Source organism: Apus apus, chromosome 3, assembly GCF_020740795.1.
Source record: "Apus apus isolate bApuApu2 chromosome 3, bApuApu2.pri.cur, whole genome shotgun sequence".
In the NCBI taxonomy this organism is placed as follows: Eukaryota; Metazoa; Chordata; class Aves; order Apodiformes; family Apodidae; genus Apus; species Apus apus.
Window position 1 is genome coordinate 97,023,114 of NC_067284.1, and position 24,759 is coordinate 97,047,872.

Consider the following 24,759-nt stretch of genomic DNA (forward strand, 5'->3'; position numbering starts at 1 on the left):
GTTTTTATGATTTTCTGACACCAAATTAATATTCAGGGTAGTATTTTAAAATTATTTCATTGGGTCCATCCCTGGCTTGGGACTGGCTTGCTTCCCCTGTGTGTGCAACTGATTGACAGGCTCCTTTCTGGATATGCACGCGGAAACACACACACACGCATAGGTGAGGTTTTAACGTTTACTAGAGCAACTGGACGAAACAGTGAGAAACAGGGAATACTGGATGCACAAAGGGATTGTGTTGTGTGAATGTGGTTACTGGAAATAAAACTTGGGGTGTATAATGTTTGTACTTGTGACCTGGGTATCTGAGCATGATACGTGGTCAGTAAACAGAAAGAAAGAAACACTATTACAGTTGAGGGTAGAGAGCCTGGCATTTTTCCCATACAGAGTAGACAAAGTGTGTGTGTATAAATGTGGCTGATTATTTTTGCCCACGGAAAAGAACGCAGAGAAGGACAGAGAAAGATTTCTTGGTCAGGGCATCTCTCTTATGGTTTCCGGGTCAGAAGTGCTGATAGGTTTGATGGCAGCTATGGCAGTGGCGGCTACTGTGGCTTAAAGCTGGAACTGCAGCAGCGGCGTTGGCGTCGAAGAGGCAACGGCTGGACCTGCAGCGTCAATGGCGGCTGTGGGGCGGTGGTGGCGCTGCCGTGGGTGCGTGGCTGCGAAGCTGGAGCTGCGGCTGGAGCTGCGGCTCGGCCTTGGGAGCGTGGCTGCGAAGCTGGAGCTGCGGCTCGGCCTTGGGAGCGTGGCTGCGAAGCTGGAGCTGCGGCTGGAGCTGCGGCTCGGCCTTGGGAGCGTGGCTGTGAAGCTGGAGCTGCGGCTGGAGCCTTGGGAGCAGAGTTGCAGCACAGCGGCTGCAGCACAGTGGCCTTGGGAATGCTTGATGATGGAGGGTTTAGGGAGCGAGCAGTGATTCCAGCTTTTTTAGTTTTATCAGCTCTTTTAGTGTGTTCTACCTCTCTTCTCCATTTCTTTGGATCCTTTCATGCAGCTCTTCATTGAACAGGCTCCACTAGAAAAAGCGGGAACATAGCCCAAGCCACAGAAGGCTCTCTTTTATTTGGTCTCTCTATCCCTTTCTTCTGTCTTCCTTTCTTCTCTCTCCTTTCTTCCGTCTTCCTTTCTTCTCTCTCCTTTCTTCCAGTAGCAATGAACAATGAGTGACAATGACCAATCATGACCCACAACAACTGTCTTTGTAGGGTGGTCAGTAGGTCTTTCAGTCCGCACAGCTCCCAGCCCCTACTTGCAGAAAAGTTGCAACAAAAGCTGGGTCCTGGCTGCAAACAATAGCAAGGTGGAGCTGGCAGACCCCACCCCACAATGTTGTTGCTGCTTCTCCTTTTCTTTTTTTATTATTTTTTTTTCTTTTTACATCTCTCTGTTACAGTCAATTTGAGTAAGAGACATATCTTTTGTGGAGGGTGGTTCCTCACAGCTGCAGATGAAAATTTATTGTATGAAAGTAAATTCAGAAAACTAGAATTTCTCAAGGTGTCTCCTTTAACTGGCTAAATAATTTTTCTCTTAAGCCCTCCAATCTATAAATCTATTTAGATAAAGCTGAGATTATGAATAAACTGGGTCTTACCTCACTAGGGTGGATTTTGTACTGTGGGTTATTTTAAATTCATCTTGCCTGCTGGTCAGATTACCATGATGTAAAAAATTGAGTTTACATTACAAAAATGTAGTTCCTTCATGTACACATTCTTTTTACCTTACAGTCAACATAGTGTTAATAATCTCTTGGCTGATTCAGAATTGCAGATGATGAGAGAATGTTTAAAGCAGAATTGTCTTGTTTGCTGACACATTTACTGAAGAGCAGAATCAGTGAGACTTAGGTGGAAAAACATGAGAGTGGGGAAGTCAAGTTTGTCTTGCTTTGTAGGTTCCAAAACACTTTCTATTTTATGTCTGCTGTGTTACTACATTTCGAAGTGAGCAGTAAATCTTGAGGTTTTTTGCTTTCTAATCTGTTCTGTTTTGGTGGGGGCCTTGGAGGGAGGGCCTTATATGGGGTTTTTTTTCTTTTTGATTTGTGTTTCACTTTGGTAAACATAGTTGACAAGAACTTTTGGGGTTTTTTTGTCTTTTTTGTGGTTTGTTGGTTGTGGTTTTGTTTTTTTTTTTACAAAGGAAATTGTTGAAAAGGTCCTGCTATTGTATTTTTGGAATTACAATCTTGCCAAAGTTATTCAAGTTGGGTTAGGTTGTTGCACTGTGTTCTCCAGAAGGCTAACCCTTGAAACCTAACTGAAAACTGGATGAGGAGCAGACTTATTTTTTCTTAGGACACATCATCAGTGGTCTGTGATATACAGTAACTGGCAGCTGATTTCTGGATGAAATCGGAGATGTTAATTTGATTTAACAGCTCTGTCTTATTGGGATACTCTTTTAAAAAAAACAAAAATTTCCTCCTCATCTTTTCTAATAAGTACTAGAGTTGTGATAAACCCAAGTTTATTTATTATCAGGTTTCATTTCCATTGTATAAATGGAAACGGGTGAAAGGATGTTATTTCTGGGGAGAATGGGGCTAGTTGCATTTTAGTGTGCTTCCCATTGTGGTTCACAAAAGCCTCAATGTGATGACTCTGCAAGGCCAAGTTTGCAAAACCTTACCCGGAGTAGTGCTCGACTGCCACTGATTTTGGGAGAGGGATGGGAAGCCAGCAAGGCTGTATTTGGATTAATTTTGCTTTACAAAGGTCTACATTAACAGAATTATAGTGCTCTTTCAATGTAACAAGTTTGTGTGCAGGAAGGCACTGTAAGTCTCAGTCAAATCTGAAACACAGGGGCATTAGGGCCAGGCATGAGCCCATGATGTGGCCTTGCTCTCCTGTCTGTCTCTGTGCCACAGATCCTGTGTGTGCATACAGGGGGTGAGCTGTCCCATTGCTTCCTAGTTTTACCTGTTAATTGAAGTGTTTTCTTTTGTATCCAGCTAGGAAACAAGGATTGCTTTAATAAGTTTGTGCCTATGTGTGGTCATGGAAAATTACTACACACCTGCAAAAATGCGTAATTATTTAGGAACCTGATATTTTCTTCCTTCTACTGTTTTTAATGTGCCTTTTTAAAAAGGCAAACATTTTTAAAGCTGTAATTTATTTTCATTTTTTATTGATAATGAAAATAATTTTGTGAACCTTATCTTATTTAACGTATTTGTAGCAGGTTTGAAAAATATATTTCCAAAATTATGAATATCAGATGATCATGTACACCTAACAAACTATTGCTATTAAAATTACATTGACAGTTATTTGCTTGCTTGCTGATTTACTCTAAATATTTAGAAAATGCTTGTAGTTATATATACCTAAAAGTGTATTTAAAAAAAAAAAAAAAAAGCCACTTTGTGGTTAATTTAAAGTTATACTGTGTAGATGGATTAGGTGATCTAGCTGCAGGCAGGAGAGAATGGGGTGGGGAAGCTAAAAAGCAATAGCTTTGATCAGTGCTCAGCAAAATAAAAATAAATAATCGTGAACTAAATGAGGCACTGAGATAAAGCAAATTCAAAGGAAAACTCAGGACTTGGAGAAGGATAAAAAAGCCTACCTAGATCTGGTGGGTCGGGCTACATAAACAATGTATATGTTGAACCCATAATGATTTATTAATGATATTATTTTCATACTTTTATATATTAACATCTGAAATATGCAATGATATGTTCCCCTTGCCCACTTTGTTAAATTCAAGTTGTGAGAAGTGTGATGTGTTCCAGTTTGCCCCTCTCACTAAAAAGCCAGAGTTCTGCCATGTCACCACTTCACCAATTAAAGTTTCTTCTGGGTTGCACAAGCCTGAAGGAAACAAAAAATCTTTAAATAAGTGTTCAAAATTAGCTGTTATATGAGGCTTTGTAAAGAACTTTGGGTTTAAAGTAATGCATTTTTTTCAGAACGATGACAGGAGCAGCTTATGTTATCTAGTATGGCAGTCTTGTGCTTCTCTAAAAACTGATAATTATTCAAAGCCGTTCAATAAAAATAGATCCCATTTGGGTTTTGGTATTTTTTTACATGGAAAAATCTTGAGGGGATGGCTGGCGGGATGTGTGAGAGCATCCAGGTGGCTTTGCCTAGTAGAGAGCTTTTGGGTGTTGAGATGAACAGGAGCAGGAGATGTCAGGGAACCTGGTGAGATGAGAGAGGCTAGTTGAGCATACAAGTAATCAGAAAGTTGCTGAGGAGTACTGGTTTGGAGCACAAAGCTGCTGTTGATGCCAGATGCCTCAGTTCATCAAAACACAGGAAGTTTTGCTGCACTGAAGAGGGAATAAGGCAAAATAAGGTATGTAGGAAGAAATCTGAAGGAGAGAGCCCTCAGCTTCCTAGGTTCAAAACCAGGATATGTTTAAGAAAATCTTAGGACTTGGGGGGAGACAAGTCACCTGTTTATTAATCAGCAATTAAAACATGCATGGTAAGTGGATAATTGCTGTAAACAGTAGGATTCTCCATGCTTTATCTTGTGTGATGTTGTTACACCCAATTGTATTTGTCTCCTGGACAAATTGTAGTGCAGATTCTTACTGGAAAGCATGTTTTGCAAAAGCTGTTTGCCTTCCAGGTGCAATCGCAGAGTTCATGGCTGGACCCCGTGGTTATTTCACATCCTCTCATCTTTTGTGAATATTGTCTACCATGTCTGCAGCAGCTGCCCATAATAACCTCTTAAGAGATGTGAATTCATTGCCATTTACACTGTAGTTTTGTTTGGTTTTCATTCAGCAGCATGCTGCACGTGGGGGTCATGTGCTTGGCTAGTACGTTGAGTAATGTCTAGTACATGTCTAGTAACATGAAAAAAAATTCTACTAGAACCAAAAATCATTGGCAACAATTTTTAGTACCTTCTGACTTTTCTTGTTGTGCTAAAATCACTTCTTAAATTTGATTAAAGTGGTATTGTCATGAGAATAGGGACTGTTTTATGCAGTATTGTATTGCTGACAATGGTAGGAAAGCTTGCATCCCTTCTTGGGCAGTAATACTAAAAAATAGCCCAGATAATAATTTAAGTGACCTGCACATTCAGGTGCAAACATGAAGTGATTTTTGTCTCGGATTCTCAAGCAACCTACTGTTACTAGAGTCATGCTGAACATTTTGGACAGGAGCAGGCAGCAGGCATACACACACAGAAAAAAAAACAACTGCTTTTTTTTTTATTGCTTTGAAATATCTTGAGAAAAATTTATTAATTTATCAAATTGATTTTTAATTTTTCAAGGTACAATGCCTAATAACATCAGATTGATTTGTTTTAAATTCCCCTGGATCTTACTGGTTCCACACCTTTCCAACTAGAACAGAACAGAGTGGGATAAAAGATTATTTTTTGTTCATCTGTCATTTCAAAACTAGATTTGCTCTTCTTGCAATCTGCAGGAGTGGATGAGACTTAACCTCACTGAAAAAATGATTTTTTTTTTTTTTTTTTTGCTATGAACAGGCCAAGCTCTGATAGCAGGCGCCACAGCATCCGGGAGAGGATGTCCAGTACCAACGAGAAAGGGAGCCTGTCCATGGAGTCCACCAAGGAGACCCGGTACTGTGCTGTCTGCAACGACTATGCTTCAGGCTACCACTATGGAGTCTGGTCCTGTGAGGGCTGCAAAGCTTTTTTCAAAAGGAGTATTCAAGGTAATAATAACCTGTTCAAGTGAATCAGCTTTACTCCAAACGAATCTCTGAATCTACCTGAGATTGCAACTTGAGCCCAGGACAGTGACATTTGATGGGTTTTCATTAGCAGCTGCTGTGCTCTCCCACATATTTTTAGCTCTCTATTTGGTGAATGCTTCTAGCAGCTATATAATATGTTGATATTTAGTCCAAGACTAATGAGAGAAATAAAACTTATCTATTTTCCCTTAGATTTAGATGTGTCTGAGCATGGAGGTAGTCAAAATATAATTTAAAAATCCATATCAGATCAAGGTGACCACCTCGTGTGTATCCTTTTCTATGATTAAGTTCTTATCCAAAACTTTTTTTTTAAATAATTCCCTGTTAGAATAAGATTAATCCATGTAGATTGATTTATTAATCTTAATTTAGTGCTTCATTAGAAAGGTGATTCAATCCAAATCTCAGCTCCTTGAAGACATGAGATGTCTTTTGAGAACCAATACGGAAAGGAAAGTTTCCTTGATGAAAGGGCATCTGTCAGTAAAGCAGTGCTTTGGACTGTACTCAGTATGGGTTAGTTCATAGTCTTATCATGGCTAAAAGTGTACTGTGCAAGGTGTCCAGTGGAGCGAAGGACATCTAGCAGCAACAGTATTAGTTACTGTGACTGATGTAACTCTTGAATTAAATGCCTGTCACTCTGTGGAATGGGTATTTTTTGCTTTGTTCAACATCTCCTAAACCAAGTAAGAAGTAAGTATGATTCTACTGAAAGTATGCGTACTGTTCAGTATCTAAGTCTTGTTTTGTAGAAGAAGATAAAATAGATTTCTTCCTTTCCAAAGAGAAAACTAGAAAACCACTATACTTTAGTTAGGTTTCTATAGTTTTTTAAAATATCCAGGTAATATAAGAGCACGAAAATTCCTGTTGCTCCCTTTTTGAAGTAAACATAGCGAGGAACAGTTTTTACATCATATCCGGAAGTGTGATTATTGCCTGTTTTGTTGCATGACTACCACTGAGATGAGTTAAATAAGACTTCCAGCTTTCATCTCAGCATTTTCTCTGCCTTAAAGAAAGAAATGAAAGATTGGCTGCAGGTTAGACACTGATGAAATTATTTGAATATCAGTGATTAGTGAATAGTTACTGTTTTTCTGCTTTTCCAAACTAATCAAAACAGTTTTTAGAAAAGAGTCATTAGAGGCAGAGCTCAATAAGAAGCAACACTTAGGGAGAAAGGGAAAAATACTTTTCTTTTAACATCAGAATGATTTACCTGATCTTGTGACTTAGGGAGAAGAGCTCCCTTATTAAGCTTTTTTTGTTTTGTTTTGTTATTTTTAATTTTGAGTTCCCCTGAACATACAAAAATTATTCTTAGAATTTTGAAATTCCGTCCTTGTACTCTAACTGAACAAAGTCAGCAACAGAGTGAAAACTGAAACATTCCTAATTAAAAGTAAGAGTTTGCTATCAAGTAATTGTACAGCACAGATCTTCAACTTTTGGCCATTATGGAAGAAGAAATTAATCTGTTTAATTAAGTTCCATGGGTTTATGTCAGCATTTGTTTTCTTCCTTAGTCTCCATCTGGACAAATTTGTGGTCCTTCACAATGGATCTGTTATCTATTTGTGCTACGGTACATGCTGATTAGTAAATTCAGTTCTTGCTACATTAATCTACTTAATTTTTAAATAGGCAAGCTTTAAAAAAAACAACTTAATTTTCCAGTGTCCCATAAAAGGCCTTTCTTAATCCTTAAGTCATGTTTACTCTAATTTAAGCCCATTGCTTCTTGCCTGATCTGCTGTGGGCATGAAGAAGGCTTATTACAACAACCTTTTACATAGTTGAAGACTGTTATCATATCTTTCCTCAGTCTTCTCTTTTTTAGACTAAACAATTCCACTTCTTTCAGTAGAACAAGCTTTCTAGACTTCTGATCCCATTTATTAAACTCTGCTGTACTTTTGTTGATTCATCTCTTTTGTGGTTAACAGCTATCGTAAAAAAATGACATCCACTATTATAAAGAAAATAGTTCAAGAATATGAGCACTTCTGAGACAATTGTGAGCACTTGATCACTTGATCACAGAAGGTATGAAAAGTCCTCTCAAGGACTTCTGCAGTCATAGGTACCCAGTCTTGATGAACTAGGGGATTTTTTAAATTTTCTACTGGATCTGGAAGAGATGTCTACCTCAGCAATTACATATTCTCATTAAACTTGTGTCCAATCTATGAAAATCACAGTAATTTTTAGATTGAGAACACATGAGAAAACATGCCATTTAGCTTGTAGATGGTAATAATTTTAAATAATTGTAAATAAGTTGTGATTGGATATTTAGGAATGAATACCACTAATGTGTAAGTTTATGCATAGACTATTATTATATCTGCATTGCATATACAATATGCATTCCTAAAAAGGGAAAATAAATCCTGGAAATCATGCTATTAAAACTGTATTGAGGTACAAAGGACTTGTTTGTATAAAAAAAAGTATCACAGAATGCTTTTAGCAAAGATTTTGTTGCTGTTTAGAATATGTCTTTCTTTAAATGCAAGATACCCATGTAACTTTTGTACTTTGTTCTCCTGTATTTCTCAGTTCCTATGTAAGTGTGGAGATGATTGGTCACTTTTATACTTGCCATCAGAGATTTAATAGGAGAATTGCCACAGTGAAGTTTGATGTTCCTAATAGACTGTAGTCAAACATTCTGTATGGTTCTTAATAGAACTACCAGAAAAGTGAGTACAGACATGAACAATGAACAAGCTGTATGGAGTAATTCAGTTTCCTCCCTGTGTATCTGTTATTTTCAGTGATATTTGAGATATCTACTCTTGCTCACATAAATATATATTTAAATGTTGTGAAAACTCACATCTGCATTAGACCTTACCTGAGGTGGCAATAGGTAGTTTCATTTTTATCCGGTGGAGTTGGAATGGTTCTGGAAATACTTTGTGAATTTTAAAAGCTGAGTTGTTTTTCTTTGCTGTCAAATAGTTAAAGCTTAAAAAGCAACCTGAATTGGTAACTGTCTCTCAATATGTGCAACTGCTCAATTTGTTTAAACAACAGATGGGTGGTGGAAAATCAGCTGCCTCCTGAAACTGCCCATGTTGATCTGTTTTGTCAGTTTATGTCCCAAAAGCGATTTGGGACTTTGTTTTGAGAAAATTCTGTGCAGACTGATATTAATGTATCATGTTTCATTGGAGGGAAAAATCATATGGCACCAAGAACAGTGTGTTGTTTGGTGATAGAAGGGTGCTCTGTTCTTCACCTAGCACATGTAGCCTTCAAGAGTGTACTTGGTCAACCAGCTTGAATCCAGAAGCATAACAAGCAGTCACATCACAGCACACTGTACTCCTTTACTTAAATATTTATGGATTTTAAGACCAACAGGGGCCATTAGCTCATTAGGCCTGGTCTTCCCTCAATGTAATCTTTATATGCTATCCATATACAAACCCTGGTAACTTGATGGAGGTAGATCTTTAAAAGATGCCCAGACTTGATCTTTTGTCTCAAGGGTTTTCTTGCAATGATTGCTTATTCTAATCCTCTAATCTGCTAAGAAGAGTTACCTTTCTATTTTCAATTACTTTGGCTTTTACTTCTTACCCGGGAACCAGACTTAAGATCTATTATCTCTCTCCTGTGGGAGGTTGTTATAACTTAAGTTGTTACAATCAAATCACCTTGATATCTTAAGAACTAAAATGTTTCTATCTCCTGCTGGATATCTTTCTATCTCCTGAGTCCTTTATCTTTGCACCTTTTCTGAAACCCCACCCCCCCAATAGCCTCCTTGAAATTTGTATGTCAGAATTGGATGAAGAATCTTAGTATCAGCCTTACAAATGCCATTTACAAATTAAAAATGCCCTTCTGACTCATACATTCTTTTCCCCCTCCTTCTAAATCTCTTATTCTTTGGATAGCCACCAAAGGGTACAGGACAGGAAGGAATTACTCTTGCCATCTCTGACAAGCATCCAAAAAATGCCTACAAATATGGGGCTGAGAACACTTTTGATCTCAGGATGACTGAAGTATTTTATAAATACCCAGTCCTAGTTCCCTGCCTCCTTCATGTACCCTTCTGATGCTTTTCAGATGCACCTTCTCTGCCTTTTATCACATCTGTACATTCAGACAAAACATGGGTTATTTCACAAATATTCAGTTAAGAATTGCTGCATAATGGGAGGCAGTACCAGTCCAGCAATAAGAGTCTGGCGTCTGAGAATGGTTGAATAGCCGTGCTGAGGGATTCCAGAGGCCTGTCATTAATGTCTTGATGACAGAGGTGCAAGAATTCTTGAAGCTGGGAAGTATTTTAGTTGCATGGCTTGAACATGATTTTTATTTAAGAGTTATGCCTTCTGACCATCAACTAGGAGAGTTTTGGCAGTAGACTCTGAGTGTTATCAATTGTTTTAACTTCACAGTGATAGAGGTGGACTTTGTTAAAAGTATGCAGTTCAAACTTTAATGCTAGGAATGATGGTAAAAAAAAAATATATCTATAGTCTGAGTTGGAATTTCACAGGTAAAACATACCTAATAAGTGAGTGTTTAGGTAAGGTTGCAGTGCAGCAATAGCAATGTTCTCAATTTGGGAGGTTTCTGAGAACCTTCCCTTTAACTTTCCATTATTATCTTCTGTTTTCTTTGTCTTTTGGTAATCTGTTTGATAACAGCTGCAAATGCTGCACAGATCCTGCAGCCAAGAAGACAGGAACTCCCTAATAAGATAGCTTGTACACTGATTCTAAGAGTTGTCAGCAGAAAGAGCAAAACTACAAAACATAAACATAAATGAGAGTAGCAGAGGTAATCACAGCCAATAAACAGGGGGCTACAGACCAGGGGTCTCAGGGTAGAGAAAACAGTTTCAGTTTGAGAGGTTTGAGAACTGCTGGAAGTTCAAAGATCAGAAAATGTGTGTTTGGAAAGTCCACCAGGGCTCAGCTGTCATTGGAACTTCTCTGGTCTTTCCTCTGTTCCAACACATATAAATGCCATCTACAAAAAAATAACATTTAGAAAGTAAATACTCCAGTCAGTAAGGAAAGAAAATACTGTGTAGAACTTGATTCAGGACGGACACTATGGAACCTTACTCAATATCAGTTTCCATTGCAGCAGTGAACTCTTACAGCTTTTCCCTGAGATCAGTTTTCTGAAATAATCTAAACTATATTTTCCCAGCTGACATATGAAATGTCACCCTAGGAAATGATGAGGGCCTTTCTGAAGTCAGACAATACACTTTACCAGAAAGCAGAGAATACTCGTTGATTGTAATCTGATTTTATAAATGGTCACTGGTTCTTCTGCTGTGTCCAAAGCTTTTCCCACCTCCTGGAAAAAATTCCTAGACCTCAGAAGCCGTACGTACTTAATGTACCCAGCGTTATTAGCTTTAATGTTTTGCTTCCTCTGGAATATGATTGTTGTGCCATACCAAGCAAGAAAAAAAGCCTTAAACAGTATTTTGTGTTGCAAGTATTAATTATTATCTAATTTGGAAACTCGCATTATTCCTAGCTTAGGGCTGAGCATGTCAGCAGTTGAAAATATTCACACAGAAAAAAAAACAACAAAAAACATTTACAAATTACAAGACAACATGTTTTTTTTGTCCAACAGGAAAGTTCTTCGCTGTTCCATTTGGGTTTAGAGATTGTACTTTTGTAACCTTATTTAACCCAGGTGGGTTTATTGCTTTAAACTGGTTCCATAAGTTTCACTCCCATGAACTTCCATCGTTTCTGTAGGTTAATGTGTCCTATGCAATCACTTTTGAAAACTGGAAATCAAACTAGAGATAACTGTATAAGATGAATCAAATAATAAACATACTGGAAATGAATTAAGTGACCTTTGATGTAATTTATTTCCAAAAGGAGACTATGAACAAATTTTACTGAAGCATGTATACTAATTCAGAGTTACCATAGAAGATCTAGCAGGCAATTAACTGCTGGTATAATTTAGTAAATATCTTATTTTCTGAATTATTTGAATAAGATTAAATATTTCTCTCAAAGATTTTATTTAACTTAGTCACAAATTTTTGAAATAGTTGGATTTCCTTTGCCACAAATAATTTATTCCTCACTCTAAAATGTGGCTAGACATATGCAGGACAACAGACTAAGTTATCTTAGTTGACTCTTCTGATTGAAAAATAGATTAATCTTCTGTAGAGCATCCTGATGTTAGGGTACAAGGGGGCAAAGCAAGGAGCTCAGGTACATGTCAGTAAATAAAAGACCATAACTAGGTTTTACTTCACATGAGAAAGCAGTACATAGGCAGAAAAGGGGCTTTTTGTCAAAATACTGATGTTAAAGATTACTATAATAATTTAACAAACCAGGAATTGACTGTACTGCAGTTTCAGTGCAGGAAAATCACTGTGCTTAGAAATGTCCATGTCCACTGCATGTTCTGTATGGCAAGAATCCTGTGCCACCCCCCTCTCCAGTACAATACAAATATCAGCTGTTCCTTTATAGGGATACTGTGGGGATAAATATGTTACAAGTCCTTGCAACCTTTATGATAACAGGAACCACTCAGGTACCAAAGACCTTAGTATAAAATAAGACTAGCCAAACTTATTTAACAGACCCCATCACAGTCCAAAACCTGATGTTACACCTTAAATAAAACCATATTTATGTAAATATTCTTGTTGCTAACAATTTATTGGATTTTAAGTGCACAAGAGTAATTTGCAATTTTTTTTAACTTTTTGGCCTCTTTGCATTAGTTGTGGGAGTTTTCCATGGTGGAATTCCACTCTTCCCATTATAGCTCAGATAAACTGCAAAGCTAAAAATACAAGACATTTCATTCAAAGTTTATGGGAATAAGATGGCCATGGCTTGCCTATGACTCTCTTTGATAATATTTTTTTGTCTCTGGAGGGATCATGTTGAGATGGCTGTGAGTAATACATTGTGGGAGTTTTTCCTTTAACACAGCTGTTGGTTTAATCATGTGCCAAACATTTAAAACAATTGTGATTTATCAGATAGGGAAAATGAAACTAGATGTCACATTCCTTGCCAGATTTTGTAGAGACTGTGATCTGGTTTGGCATCTTGTTTTTCCTTGTGACAAATAAAAAAATACTTCCTATTTTGTTACTTTGTCTAGAATTAAAAAGATGGGAATGGAATTGGGGTAGAAGTAGACTTTGCACATGATATCATAATCCTGAAATAGTAGATGAATTTTAGGACTAAGGCAAATTATATCTGCTGGAGTAGAAAATAGAATTTTCTGTTTTTACATTTGTAAAGATAAGTAGTGTTTTGCTTTTTGTATTTCACCCTTTCTCAACGTATGTGTTACTGCATTATTCAACTGGTGAGATGTCAGCAGGTCTGGTATCTTCGTGCAATGCCCATTCTCATTCTTCTTTCTTAATTTTTCTTGTTAGCTGAAATAGTACATGAAAAGGTTATAGGAAAGGTCAGTATAATAATTTTGCTTGGATTAACTGCTCATGTGAACAGTGCTATACATTGATGAAGTTGAGAGGATTCCACTAGAAGGTGAACACTCAGTTTAGGAACTACCTGACACAGCTGAAGGACATAGTACAGACTATAGAGATTTTAACCTTTTTTCCTTTCTCATTCTTCAGTGGTACTGTGACCTTTCTTTCCAAGGTATGTATAGATGGATGACTTCTTCTCTGGATGGAAAGGATGTATGTTTTACTTCTAGCCTTCTAGTCTAGAAGTCTTCTAGCTCTTTTCCTTACTGTCACAGGTAGTAGTGTCTTGCTAGTTTAAAAACAGAAAATGGTTAATCTTCTCAGTAGTGCTGGGTAGTTGCTAAGAGAACCCAAGTTCCAAATCCAAAGACCTTGTCTGAGAGTAATTAAGCTGTGAATTTGAGTGTCCGTGCTTATAAAGGAATTAGTCATAACCTTCTGTTCTTCTGTGAAAACTGTTAGGAAAGAGTGGGATTTTAAAATTAGTCAGTGAAGTTTTATTTGGGCACTTGAACTTAAAATTGGTATTAACTTTTAATTTTACATTCAACATTTGTTCATACCATGTTAGCATATGCAATGTCCAGGTGCCTTTTTTTGTTTTCCGTTTTTTTTTTTTTTTTCTTTCTTTCTTTACTGTTTGTTAAAACTTTCCACTTGCTTTTGAGGCTATTCTTTTGGAGTTTTTACTTTTCATCTGCAGTCTTCCCACTCATCATCTCTTGCTTGGCACCTTAAGGTGTGCATAGAATCACAGAATTTTTTGAGTTGGAAGGGACCTTGAAGATCATTGAGTTCCAACTCCCCTGCATGGGCAGGGACACCTTCCACTAGAACAGGCTGCTCAGAGCCCCATCCAACCTGCCCTTGAACACCTCCAGGGATGGAGCCCCCACAACATCTCTGGGCAGCCTGTTCCAGTGTCTCACCACCCTTACACTGAAGAATTTACACCTGATCTCTAACCTAAATCTTTCTTCTTTCAGCTTAAAACCATTACCCCTTGTCCTCTCACTGCAAGCCCCTGTAAAAAGACCCTCCCCAGATTTTCTGTAGGCCCCCTTCAGGTACTGGAAGGCCACTATGAGGTCCTCCTGGAGCCTTCTCCAGGCTGAACAACCCCAACTCCCTCAGCCTGTCCTCCTAAGAGAGGTGCTCCAGCCCTCGGACCATTTTCGTGGCCCTTCTTTGGACATGTTCCACCAGGTCCACATCTTTCCTGGGCTGGGGGCACCAAAGCTGGATGCAGTATTCCAGGTGAGGTCTCACCAGGGCAGAATCACCTCTCTTGATCTGCTGGCTACACTTCTTTTGATACAGGCCAGGATGGAGTTTGCCTTCTGGGCTGCAACTGCACATTGGTGGCTCATGTCCAGCTTTTGATCCACTAGTACCCCCAGGTCCTTTTCCACAGGGCTGCTCTCACGGGCGACCTCCCCCAGCCTGTATTCACATCTTGGGTTATCTTAGCCCAGGTGCAGGACCCTGCACTTGGCCTTGTTGAACCTCATGAAGTTCACCTGGGCCCATTTCTCTAGCTTGTCCAGGTCCCTCTGGATGGCATCCCATGCCTCTGGCACATCGACCTCACTGCCCAGCTTCGTGTCATCAGCAAACTTGCTGAGGAGGCTCTCAATGCCACCATCAATATCGTTAATGGAGATATTAAACACCACTGGGCCCAGCACTGACCCCTGAGGGACACCACTTGTCACTGTTTTCCATCTGGCCACTACCTTCTGGATGCGACCATTTGGCCAGTTTCCTTATCCACTGAACAGTCCACCCATCAAAGCCATATCTCTCCAGTTTAGTGAGAAGGATGTTGTGGAGGACCATGTCAAAGGCCTTGCAGAAGTCCAGATAGATGACATTCACTGCTTTTCCCTGGTTGACTGATGTAGTCACTTCATTGTAGAAAGCCACTAGGTTGGTCAGGCAGGATTTTCCCCTGGTAAAGCCGCGCTGGCTGTCCTGGATCACCTCCTTGTCCTCCACATGCCTTAGCATGTCTTCTAGCAGGATCTGTTCCATGATCTTCCCAGGCACAGAGGTGAGGCTGATAGGCTGGTAATTCCCAGAGTCCTCCTTTCTACTCTTTAAATATGGGAGTAACATGTCCTTTCTTCCAATCACCAGGGACTTCACCTGACTGCCATGACTTTTCAAATATCATGGACAGTGGTTTGGCAACTATATCTGCCAATTCCTTCAGGACTCTGTGATGTATCTCATCAGGTCCCATGGACTTGTGTATCTTCAGGTTCCTCAGATGGTCACAAACCTTAACTTCACTTACAGTGGGGGGGGAGGGGGCATTATCTCTCTGGTCTGTATATTGTGGGCCATCAACATGAGAGCTGTGAGGAGAGGGGTTGCCAGTGAAAACTGAAGCAAAAAAGTTGTTGAGAACCTCAGCCTTCTTGTCTGTTGTTACCATTTCACCATTGTGGCTCATCGGGTGGTTACGCTTTCTTTAACCTTCCTTTTCTGGTTTATGTACCTGTAGAAGCCCTTCCTGTTTTTCTTAACATCTCTTGCCAAGTTCAGTTCTGGCTGTGCCTTGGCCTTCCTGACCTCATCCCTGCATAACCAGGCAGTGTCCCTATACTCTACCCAGGATACCTGTCCCCTCTTTCACTGCCTGTGTAGGTCCATCTTGCCTTTTAGTTTGACCAGCAGGTCTTGTCTCATCCATGCTGGTCTCTTACCTTCCTTGCCTGATTTCCTACACCAAGGGATTGAGACCTCTTGTGCCCTATGGAATGTATAAAATCCACACACTAGCATTCCCTTTACCTACATCTTATGAAATTCTGCTAATTTCACTTTCAGAATAGGATCATAGAATAACCTGCTGCTCTCACAGGTAATGACTAACCTGGTAGATGCCTTATACAGATAGAAAAATCATAGTTTAAGAAATTTGTGTGACATGGGGATTGAAAATAAAAGAATAGTTAAAGGAAAAGCATGAATTTCTAAAAGGATAAGAGTTATTACTGGCATTATTTGAAATATATGATGAGACAATTCAACTACATCAGTTTCAGTGTAATACAAAATTCACCTGACAAAAATGTTTCGTTATTGGCTTTGTAGAATTGCCATTAAGAATTCTTAAACTGTCATGCTGACATGTCAGTATCTTTAGTTCATTTTTTCTACAGCTTTTCCCTAAGGCTAATCTTAATGGTTGCTGGAACATAATATTGCAACTGTTTACACATGTAAGAAAAAAAAAATTTCTGTATGCTGTAGTTTAAGCCCAGCTAGCAACTAAGCACTGCGTGGTCACTTGCTCACTTCTCACCCCTCAGTGGGATAGGGAAGAGAATTGTAAGAAAAAGGTAAAAACTCACAGGCTGAGATATGGACAGTTTCACAGGACAATACAAGGAGAGAAGAAGTAATAACAATAATAATAAAAGACCGTATGAAGAAAGCGACGCACAGTGCCATTCCTCACTGCCTGGAACGCAGTGTCTGGCCTCCTCCCAAACTGTGACTCCACTTTCCCCCAGCCAATTCACCCAGTTTATGTAATGAGAACAATGTCATATTGTTATGGTGTGAGTGGATGTGACAAATTGTTGACACCTCTAAGAGGAACTAGAGAGAGGGTCTTTAGGACCCTGAAGGACACTGGAGGGTTTGAACAGGGAGGAGTCGGTATTCCCTCCCACTTCCTGTCACACTCTATAATAAAGCCAGGAGAACTGGAAGCTCAGCCCCTTTTCCCTGTGCTTTTCTTTTTGCTTGGTGGTGCAATTTGGAGGTTCTTCAAGTTACCATGTGCTCTGCAGAATCCAACTCTGTCAGGTGCTGTGAAGAGCCACCTCTCCTGAGGTGGCCTTGCTGCAAGGGACTCTCATCTAGCTGTTCATGTGATCAGTTGAGATTGTTTTGTATATGCTTGTATGTATGTTTATATATCTGTTCCTTACCCTACGTGTTACTCCTTTTTCCTGTGTTACAGTAAACTTGTTCCAGTTTTAATTTCTAACCTTTGAAGTCTCTCTTTCTTATTCCACTTTTATATTCCTTTGCAAGGATGGAGCAGGGGAGCGTAATAGAGAGCAGTTCTGCCTTCTGGTTTGAGGTTTGTCCTGACCACTAAACAAGCAAGACACATGCCATGTAAAATATCCCCTTGGCTAGTTTGAGTCTGCTATTCTGGCTGTGTCCCCTCCCGGCTTCTTCTGAAAATTAACTCTACCCCAGCTGAACTCAGGACATTGTTATCTTCATTGTCATGGATATATTACTATGACCCCAATTTTCACCCTTCCTGGTGAAGTATAAAATTAATGCAGCTCTTCAAAGGTGCAATTCAGTAAACCCTCAAGCATGTACTTAACTTCAACCATATATACTGTGTTGGGACTACTTCTGGAAGCACACAGATGCTTAAGTGTTGTGCTGCATGTAGTAACACTTAACTTTAAAGAAATATGAAGTGTTTTGCTGACTGAAGCCTTCACAAACAAGTAATCTGCCCACTCTGATTCAAGCATGCTCTGCTGTGCATACACCACAGCTCTCTTGAGAACCCTTAGACTGACAGCGATGAGTATCTGCACATAAATACTAGACATGTGACTCATGGTGATGAGAGAAAGTCAGACTGCACGTGCAGTAAGAGAAAGCTCTGATTATGACAGGCTGGGGTAAAATAAACTCAAAATCTTCCTAATTTCTGCTATTATCTTCTTGTTGACCCTTTGCTTCCTCATCTTCCCCATCTCCATTGTTGGTTGTTATATAGATTATAATCTAAATTAGTGCTTTCAGAAAAGAGAGATCTTTGTACCATGTTCTGGAAAGACCTTAGCATATAGTGAAGTGCTATAAAAATACTTAATGTTATTTTTACTGTTTTAAAATGTATAATATGTGAGATATCATAAGAAGAACAGTCCACTCCTCCTCAAGCTCCTCAAATAGCTTCCTTAAACCCTTCATAGCTCAAGACAGTGCAAGGGGATTAAAACTAAGGACTCTACCCTATTAAACACACAGCCTTAAATTTTGTGTAAATTAATAACTTACTTTAAACAAACCCAGTAAGACCACAGAGGCCAAGTGTCTTGTGCTTTCCTTTATGATCCTCAGTGATCACTGAAAACATTTCTTCCTGTCAGTATTTTTCTATCTTTTCCACTTCTTGGGCATCCTAAGCTAGACTGCCCTAGTCTGTGTCTGTGCCTTGCAAAGGAAACTCCTGTGACTGAATACTTGAAATCAGATGATATTGTGGAGAAGCAGGAAAGGTTCCTGTCTTCCTTCTTCCCTTTGTTTCTTTCTTCTTCCCTAATTAATTTGATAATAATTTCTACTGTATAGTCTAATTCTGTATTTTTTTTCTGGTTGCTTACATCTTTGCCAGTCTCCTGAAGGCTTGTTGGTTAAACTGAGCCAAAAATTATGAGAGATATTAAATGCATTTTCTTCTTCCAAGATTTACAGCAAGTATGTAGTCTAAACAATTACATTACTAGGGCACTCATAATCTGAAGAGGTATGCCTCTCACACAGATCTTTCTCTGTTTTTGCATTCGAAATTGTACAGGTTTTTTTCTGTGAGGTCTGGTAAGCACTTTGAAAGAGGAGTGGCTTGTCTAAGGTGCAGGTCATGTGCATGAAAAGAACTAATTGCGGTAGCCTTTAAAGCTTATATTTAAGATAAAATTTTCAATGTAAAAATATGATTATACAAATCAAGTTAATTTCAGTAGAGACTGTAGCTCTATCAGAGAAATGATTGGTTTTTTTGTAGTATTCTACAAACCAAATGCCTGTTCCCCATTGCTTGAAGTTTGCATATGGAAATTTAGGTTCAGAGCAAAAGAAAAGATTATCACTCATTTAAGCACTGTGGAAAGGGTGGCTGCCCTGCTGATTCCACTTGACTTTTAAGTTTTGCATACTGTAACTTTTTTTTTTTTTTTTTTTTTGAGAGCTGAACCATATGAGAATCAGCCAGTCCAGAAAAGCTGACAAGTGTGTGTTCAGCTTTGACCTACGTGGGAACATTTATCTGCTTATTTTACAGAGACCTAAATGGTGTTCTGAATTATTTGCTGAATTCATAGCCTGTGCCTGTTCCCCTTAGGAATTTATTTTTTAACTTCCCTAGGAAGATCAGATACTCTGTCCAAGTCTATCTTTGTTTTTAAGAAGAGTAACTTAACTTTTCTGTCTTTTCTCATGATATTGCAGAGCTTGGCTTATAAAACAAGGCTGGTGATTGAGGTCAGGTGTTACAATCTTTTGCTGCTGTTCAGTGCGTTTTCTTAAAAGCACAGCTTTCTGGTTTTCCCTGTACATATGGTATTATGGTTGAGGCTGTTTTCTGTCTGACTTTTTTTCTCCTTACATGTGAAATGTTTTGAATCAGGTATAGAATAATCTGTATCCTATCAGAGGAACTGAAAATTAAAATGGTCTTTCATGCTGAGGTTGAGGGAATGTTTCTCTTCTACCTTTTTACCTCAGCCCCAGAGCAAAGCCTGTGGATTCAGATTTTTTCAGTATTACACTGTTCTGTCAAGTAGAACTAAAAAATAATAATTCTGTCTATCTGACAAAGTGTGTAATCAGCTGTCACCATTTTGACACGTTTAAAGTTTGGCTCCTTATTTTGATTGGATCCGAATTATGTAGCATTAGAGAGCAGATGTTCCTGCTGTAATCTGATAGTGATTTTTACTCTATTTTCTAATTTCTAGTCAAGGATAGATGGTTTGATGAGACCAAGGCTTCTGTCAAACCTTTACCCTACTCTACCTCCTGCTGATCCCTTGACCTGGAAGAAAGAACACACAGTTCTGCAGTAAAATTGTTTCATTGTGTGCTGTACCTTGCTTGTGTTTAGATTAATAGAAAGCACCAATAGGATTATTTTGGATAGTGTATTTTGTCCTTGATAAACTTTGTCTATTGTTGGAAAATAATTTTATAGCAGGCTTAAGCACACATTTTTAAGAGAAATTTGGAATAGAGGCTTGTTGGCAATAACAAATTATAGCATGCTGAAAACATTTGTAATGAGAATTGAGATGTAGGGGATAATAATGAGCAAATGGAGCTTTAAAGGAAGTTACCAGTACCAAACTCAGTTGAATCATACAACAGTTTAAGAGTTTATAATGACAGAAGGTTTTTGCATATATCAATAGACATGCAATTGGAATTAGAGACTCCGAGATACAATTAATTAATAGCTGTTGCTTCTATTTTATGTTGTTTGTTTCTTAACTGCTTCAGATTATGGAAGATAGAAAAAAATGTTTGGTGCATAGACCTTTTTAATGCTATAAACCTCTAATGATCTTGTGCAGTCTGTTGGCTTAACATCAACACAGGCACATGGACCAGATGGCATTGTTTTTCTCAGGCTAAGTGTAAGGAATTCAAGGGATTTGTTCATATTAATCTATCCTCTTTTGTGACTGCTTTAATTGTTCATAGTTTTAATTATTCTACAGAAGTTGTAATTTGTATTTTTAATAGTACTTTTAAAGAACTTGTGAATAAACGTATTGTGACTAGATGTTAGTTTCACTATCAAAATTGTTATGATGGATTGTGATGGCAACTTTACCTTCTTCCTGAGGTGTTGGAAGCTGCACTAAATACTCAGTGAAAAATGAGAGAGTACTTTAGGTGGTTTTGTTATGTCTGTGTATGACTGTGTCCTTACTTTTCTTCTGGTTTTACAGGGCACAATGACTACATGTGTCCTGCTACTAACCAGTGCACAATCGACAAGAACAGAAGAAAGAGTTGCCAGGCTTGCCGATTAAGAAAGTGCTATGAAGTGGGGATGATGAAAGGTGGTATGTACACAGCAATCAACAAATCCTCATCCTTGGTGTCTGCCTTCCTGTCTTTTAACTTCATTGGACAGCTGATATGGTTCCTAAAGGTGGAAGCAACTAATTTTATTGAGCTGAAGTGTATTAAATCAGAGACATTAAAAAAAAAATATTAAACCCCCCCAAATACCGTTATTCTTCTCCAAATTTGCATAAAAATTAATAGGAACATTTACCTTGGTCAAGTTGGGTTTCTTCTGTTAGTATTTTTAATTCATTTTTTTTTTGGTCCCTCGTGGCAGGCTCCAGATCATGATGAATGAAACTTAACCCAAAATCTTGTAGAATTTTGCAGTTCAGTGTGAAAAGCACTGGTATTCTCAGATAAGTCTGTATTCATTTAAATAAATTTCTGAATATGTAATACTTCTATTGTGAATTCTGGAAAGGAAAGTCAATTCCTCTGTTCCAGTACCATACACATATTTTATATGTCAATTATTTTTACCCAATGGTATTAAAGGGTCACTCATTTTATAAAAGCAGAGATAAATGCCACCTTTTTGGAACATTTTTTTTGTAATAATGATGTCAGGGAAGAAGGATCAGACATTGGATGTTTAGGCTGAAGTCACTAAATTACTTTGTTTATATACACAGTGTGTAACTTTTGAAGGTAAAACTGTGAATACATTACAATACTGAAAAATTGCTACGGTGTGTTCTTAGGTGGAAGAGGTTTTAATGACATTGTTTATCATAATCATGATACCTGTCTTTCTCCTCTATGTTACGCTACCTAATGTTTGTCAAAGGCAGACAGAAGTTAGCTATTTTTTATATTTTGAAAAAGACAAGCTCCTAAGAATTAAGAATATTTAAGAACAGGAAATCATAAAGTCTCATATTTGCTGTAAAGCAGAAGAAAACCTTGTTTTAGCTTTATTTAAACCTATTTCTGTAGGAAAATTTAGCAAACTAGTAAGTGCTAAGAAGAGAAAGGATTAGAACCCGTGTCTTATGTGTGAAAGGAGCTAATAGTTAAATTACAGATTGGTTCTCCCTTTCTCTGTCATACCTAGTGGTTACTTGGGCAAGAGAGAGGAGTGCTCATCATGTTTATCCTTCCTAGAACAAAGGATTGTTTATAAGTCATAGATTCAGAGAATCATAGAGTAGTTTGGGTTGGAAAAGACCCTGAAAATCGTCTAGTTCCAACCCCTGTGCGTGGGCAGGGAAACCTCCCATTCAACCAGGTTGCTCAAAGCCCCATCCAGCCTAGTCTTGAACACTTCCCGGGATGGGGCATCCACAACCTCTCTGGACAACCTGTTCCAGTGTCTCACCACCCTCACAGTAAAGAATTTCTTCCTAATATCTAGCCTATCTTTAGAGGGTTCTGTCCATGTGGTCAAGGTAGGCCAAGTCTGGAATTCTTTGCAGAAAGAGTAATGGGGAAGGAGTAAAGGAAAACTATTTGCTGCACTTTGAGGTTGAATCTGTATTTTTCTCAACTCAAGGATTAGGCAATGGCTGAGAATGCTTTTGGTAATCTCAGTTTTGGAATGCAAGCAGGAGGGAGGTGTCAAATCTCTTTTTAGTTCTAACACTTAGAATAGTAGCTGATTTTTTAAATTAAGATTTAGTTTATGGATCCAGAGTTTTTATGTTTCTGTCTTAACATCATGGTGGAATGCTTTAAAATAAAATGTATATAATTAATATCACAGCTATGGTCTGGAGAAGTTAAAGTTTCAGATAAGGCAAACTAAAGTCAGAAAATCCTATACATTTGCCATGCAGCTTTATCTTTGACCCTTGTTCATATGACAGATGATAGCTAAGAGATATCATTATGTTTTATGTTGATGATGTTAAATCTTTCATTCACATTTTCATCCATTTATTTATTTAATTAATGATCCACTGTACCAGTTTGATGTTTTTCATATCTCTTCTTAAGATACATTTTGTAATAGGTTTTTCACTGTTCCATACATAATTGTTTAAATCACATAAAAATTGCACAGAATGCTCAAATAGCATTCTGTAGATTACAGAAGTCCAAAAAAGACTGCAATTTTGTCCAAATTTTCATTCTAATATAGATGTTCAGGAATTGTTATTTTGTACAATGGCCCTCACTTGAGTAAAATTCTGTGGATTGCATCCTTTCCTTTTACAATGCTGTAAGATTTCTGTAGTCAGGACAGCAACTGGCAGCTCAAAAATAGTCAGTGTGGCTTTTTGGTTGTGGTGGGTTTTGGGTTTTGTTTTTGTTTGTTTGGTTTGGTTTTTTTTCCTGTTTGCTTGGTTTGGGGTTATTTTGTTTGTTTGGGTTTTTGGGGTGTTTTTATGTTGTTGTTTTATTGTTTTTGTTTGTTCTTAAGCTTAGCTCACAATTTCAAAAAGAGGAAATCAGGTGCATAATTTCTGCCTGCTTGTAATGCTCTGAAGTCCATCATGGGTTCATAGGCAAGAGTTTAAGAATATTTATTTTATGAAGTCTGGGAAAAAATTCTTGAGGCTCACTTGCAGGTTTTAAGTCTGACATGCCTGCAGATGAAGTATTCAAGAAAGGTAAAGCCAGTGTAGGATGAAGGAAATCTGGGTTTTGCTGGAGTCATAACCAATCCCATATTGTCCATGGGAGAAAGAAATCCTTTTCTTCAGGGAGTACTTGACAGTTGTCACATTTCTCTGATGAAGATAATGGTTAAGTGAAGAGTTTTGGTATGCCATCTGGTTATCTTTTAAAATGTTAACTTTGAAATATTTTAAAATGTTTTTGGTTGTTACTTGTTTTCCCTGAGGATATCTCTTAAGCTTTTGTGTTGGTAACACTTTTCTTCAACACACTTGAATCACATAGTGCTGTGGTTTCTCAAGGTCCACACTTTTCTCTAATAATTCAGAGTTCTGTTGATTGAAGCTTCTAATTTAAATAATCTTCTTTTGTTCATACTGCAGGATGTGCCTTTTTAAAAGGCATTAATTCTATCATACATTTGAAAAATACTCCGTTGTGTCATATCTTGCTTCAATAGCTATTTCCACAATTTGCTTATGATGATACACCTTTTAGACAGTGGAAAGCAGCAGTAATCTTTCTTTTCTTTAAATTTCAGTTTTCCTCCTGCACTGGATAAGCTGATCTTTCTTAATAAATTGTCAAAGCTGCTAACTTGTAACTTTTATCTGTCATTTAAATATAGAGCAATATTTCATATTAGTTACTGAGTTTCAGTAAATATGAGCTAGATAAACTATCTCATTTGATTTTAAACATAGGTTATGAGCTATGGTTGGTGAGGTTTTTCTCATAGAAGGTCATTTAATGCAGCATAAAAAAGTTCATACATAGTTTTAATTGGGTGGACACACTGAAATATGTTTTTGGGGCTTCATTCAGAAAAAATGCAGGCTTCAAGTGGCTCTTGAGCTGTGCTGTAGGAACATTTGAGTGTCTGTGGAAATCTTTTTGTATTTTTCATCCTGCTGTTCCTTCATCTTTTAAAAACTTCTTTCAATACTGAAAAGTTATTTCTCTCCTCTTATGTTTGCTTGTGTTTCATTCTGCATCTGCTACTTTCCTGCTTCAAGAGACAATTAGACTGTCAGAATCTCTGCTGATGTAGTTGGCATCTGAGTCAGAATTTATAGCTGTTATATTTTGTCCAAATGCTTCACTCTGTCTTTCTGAATAAGCCCAAAAAGACCT

At 38.0% G+C, this 24,759-nt stretch overlaps 1 protein-coding gene across 1 annotated transcript in view; it reads left to right on the plus strand.

The window, feature by feature from the left end:
- Positions 1 to 24,759, plus strand: part of ESR1 (estrogen receptor 1) — a 162,960-nt gene that overhangs the window by 72,563 nt on the left and 65,638 nt on the right. The window contains 2 exon segments of the mRNA XM_051613565.1: positions 5,488 to 5,678; positions 20,943 to 21,059. Coding sequence (XP_051469525.1) covers positions 5,488 to 5,678; positions 20,943 to 21,059 — 308 coding nt within the window.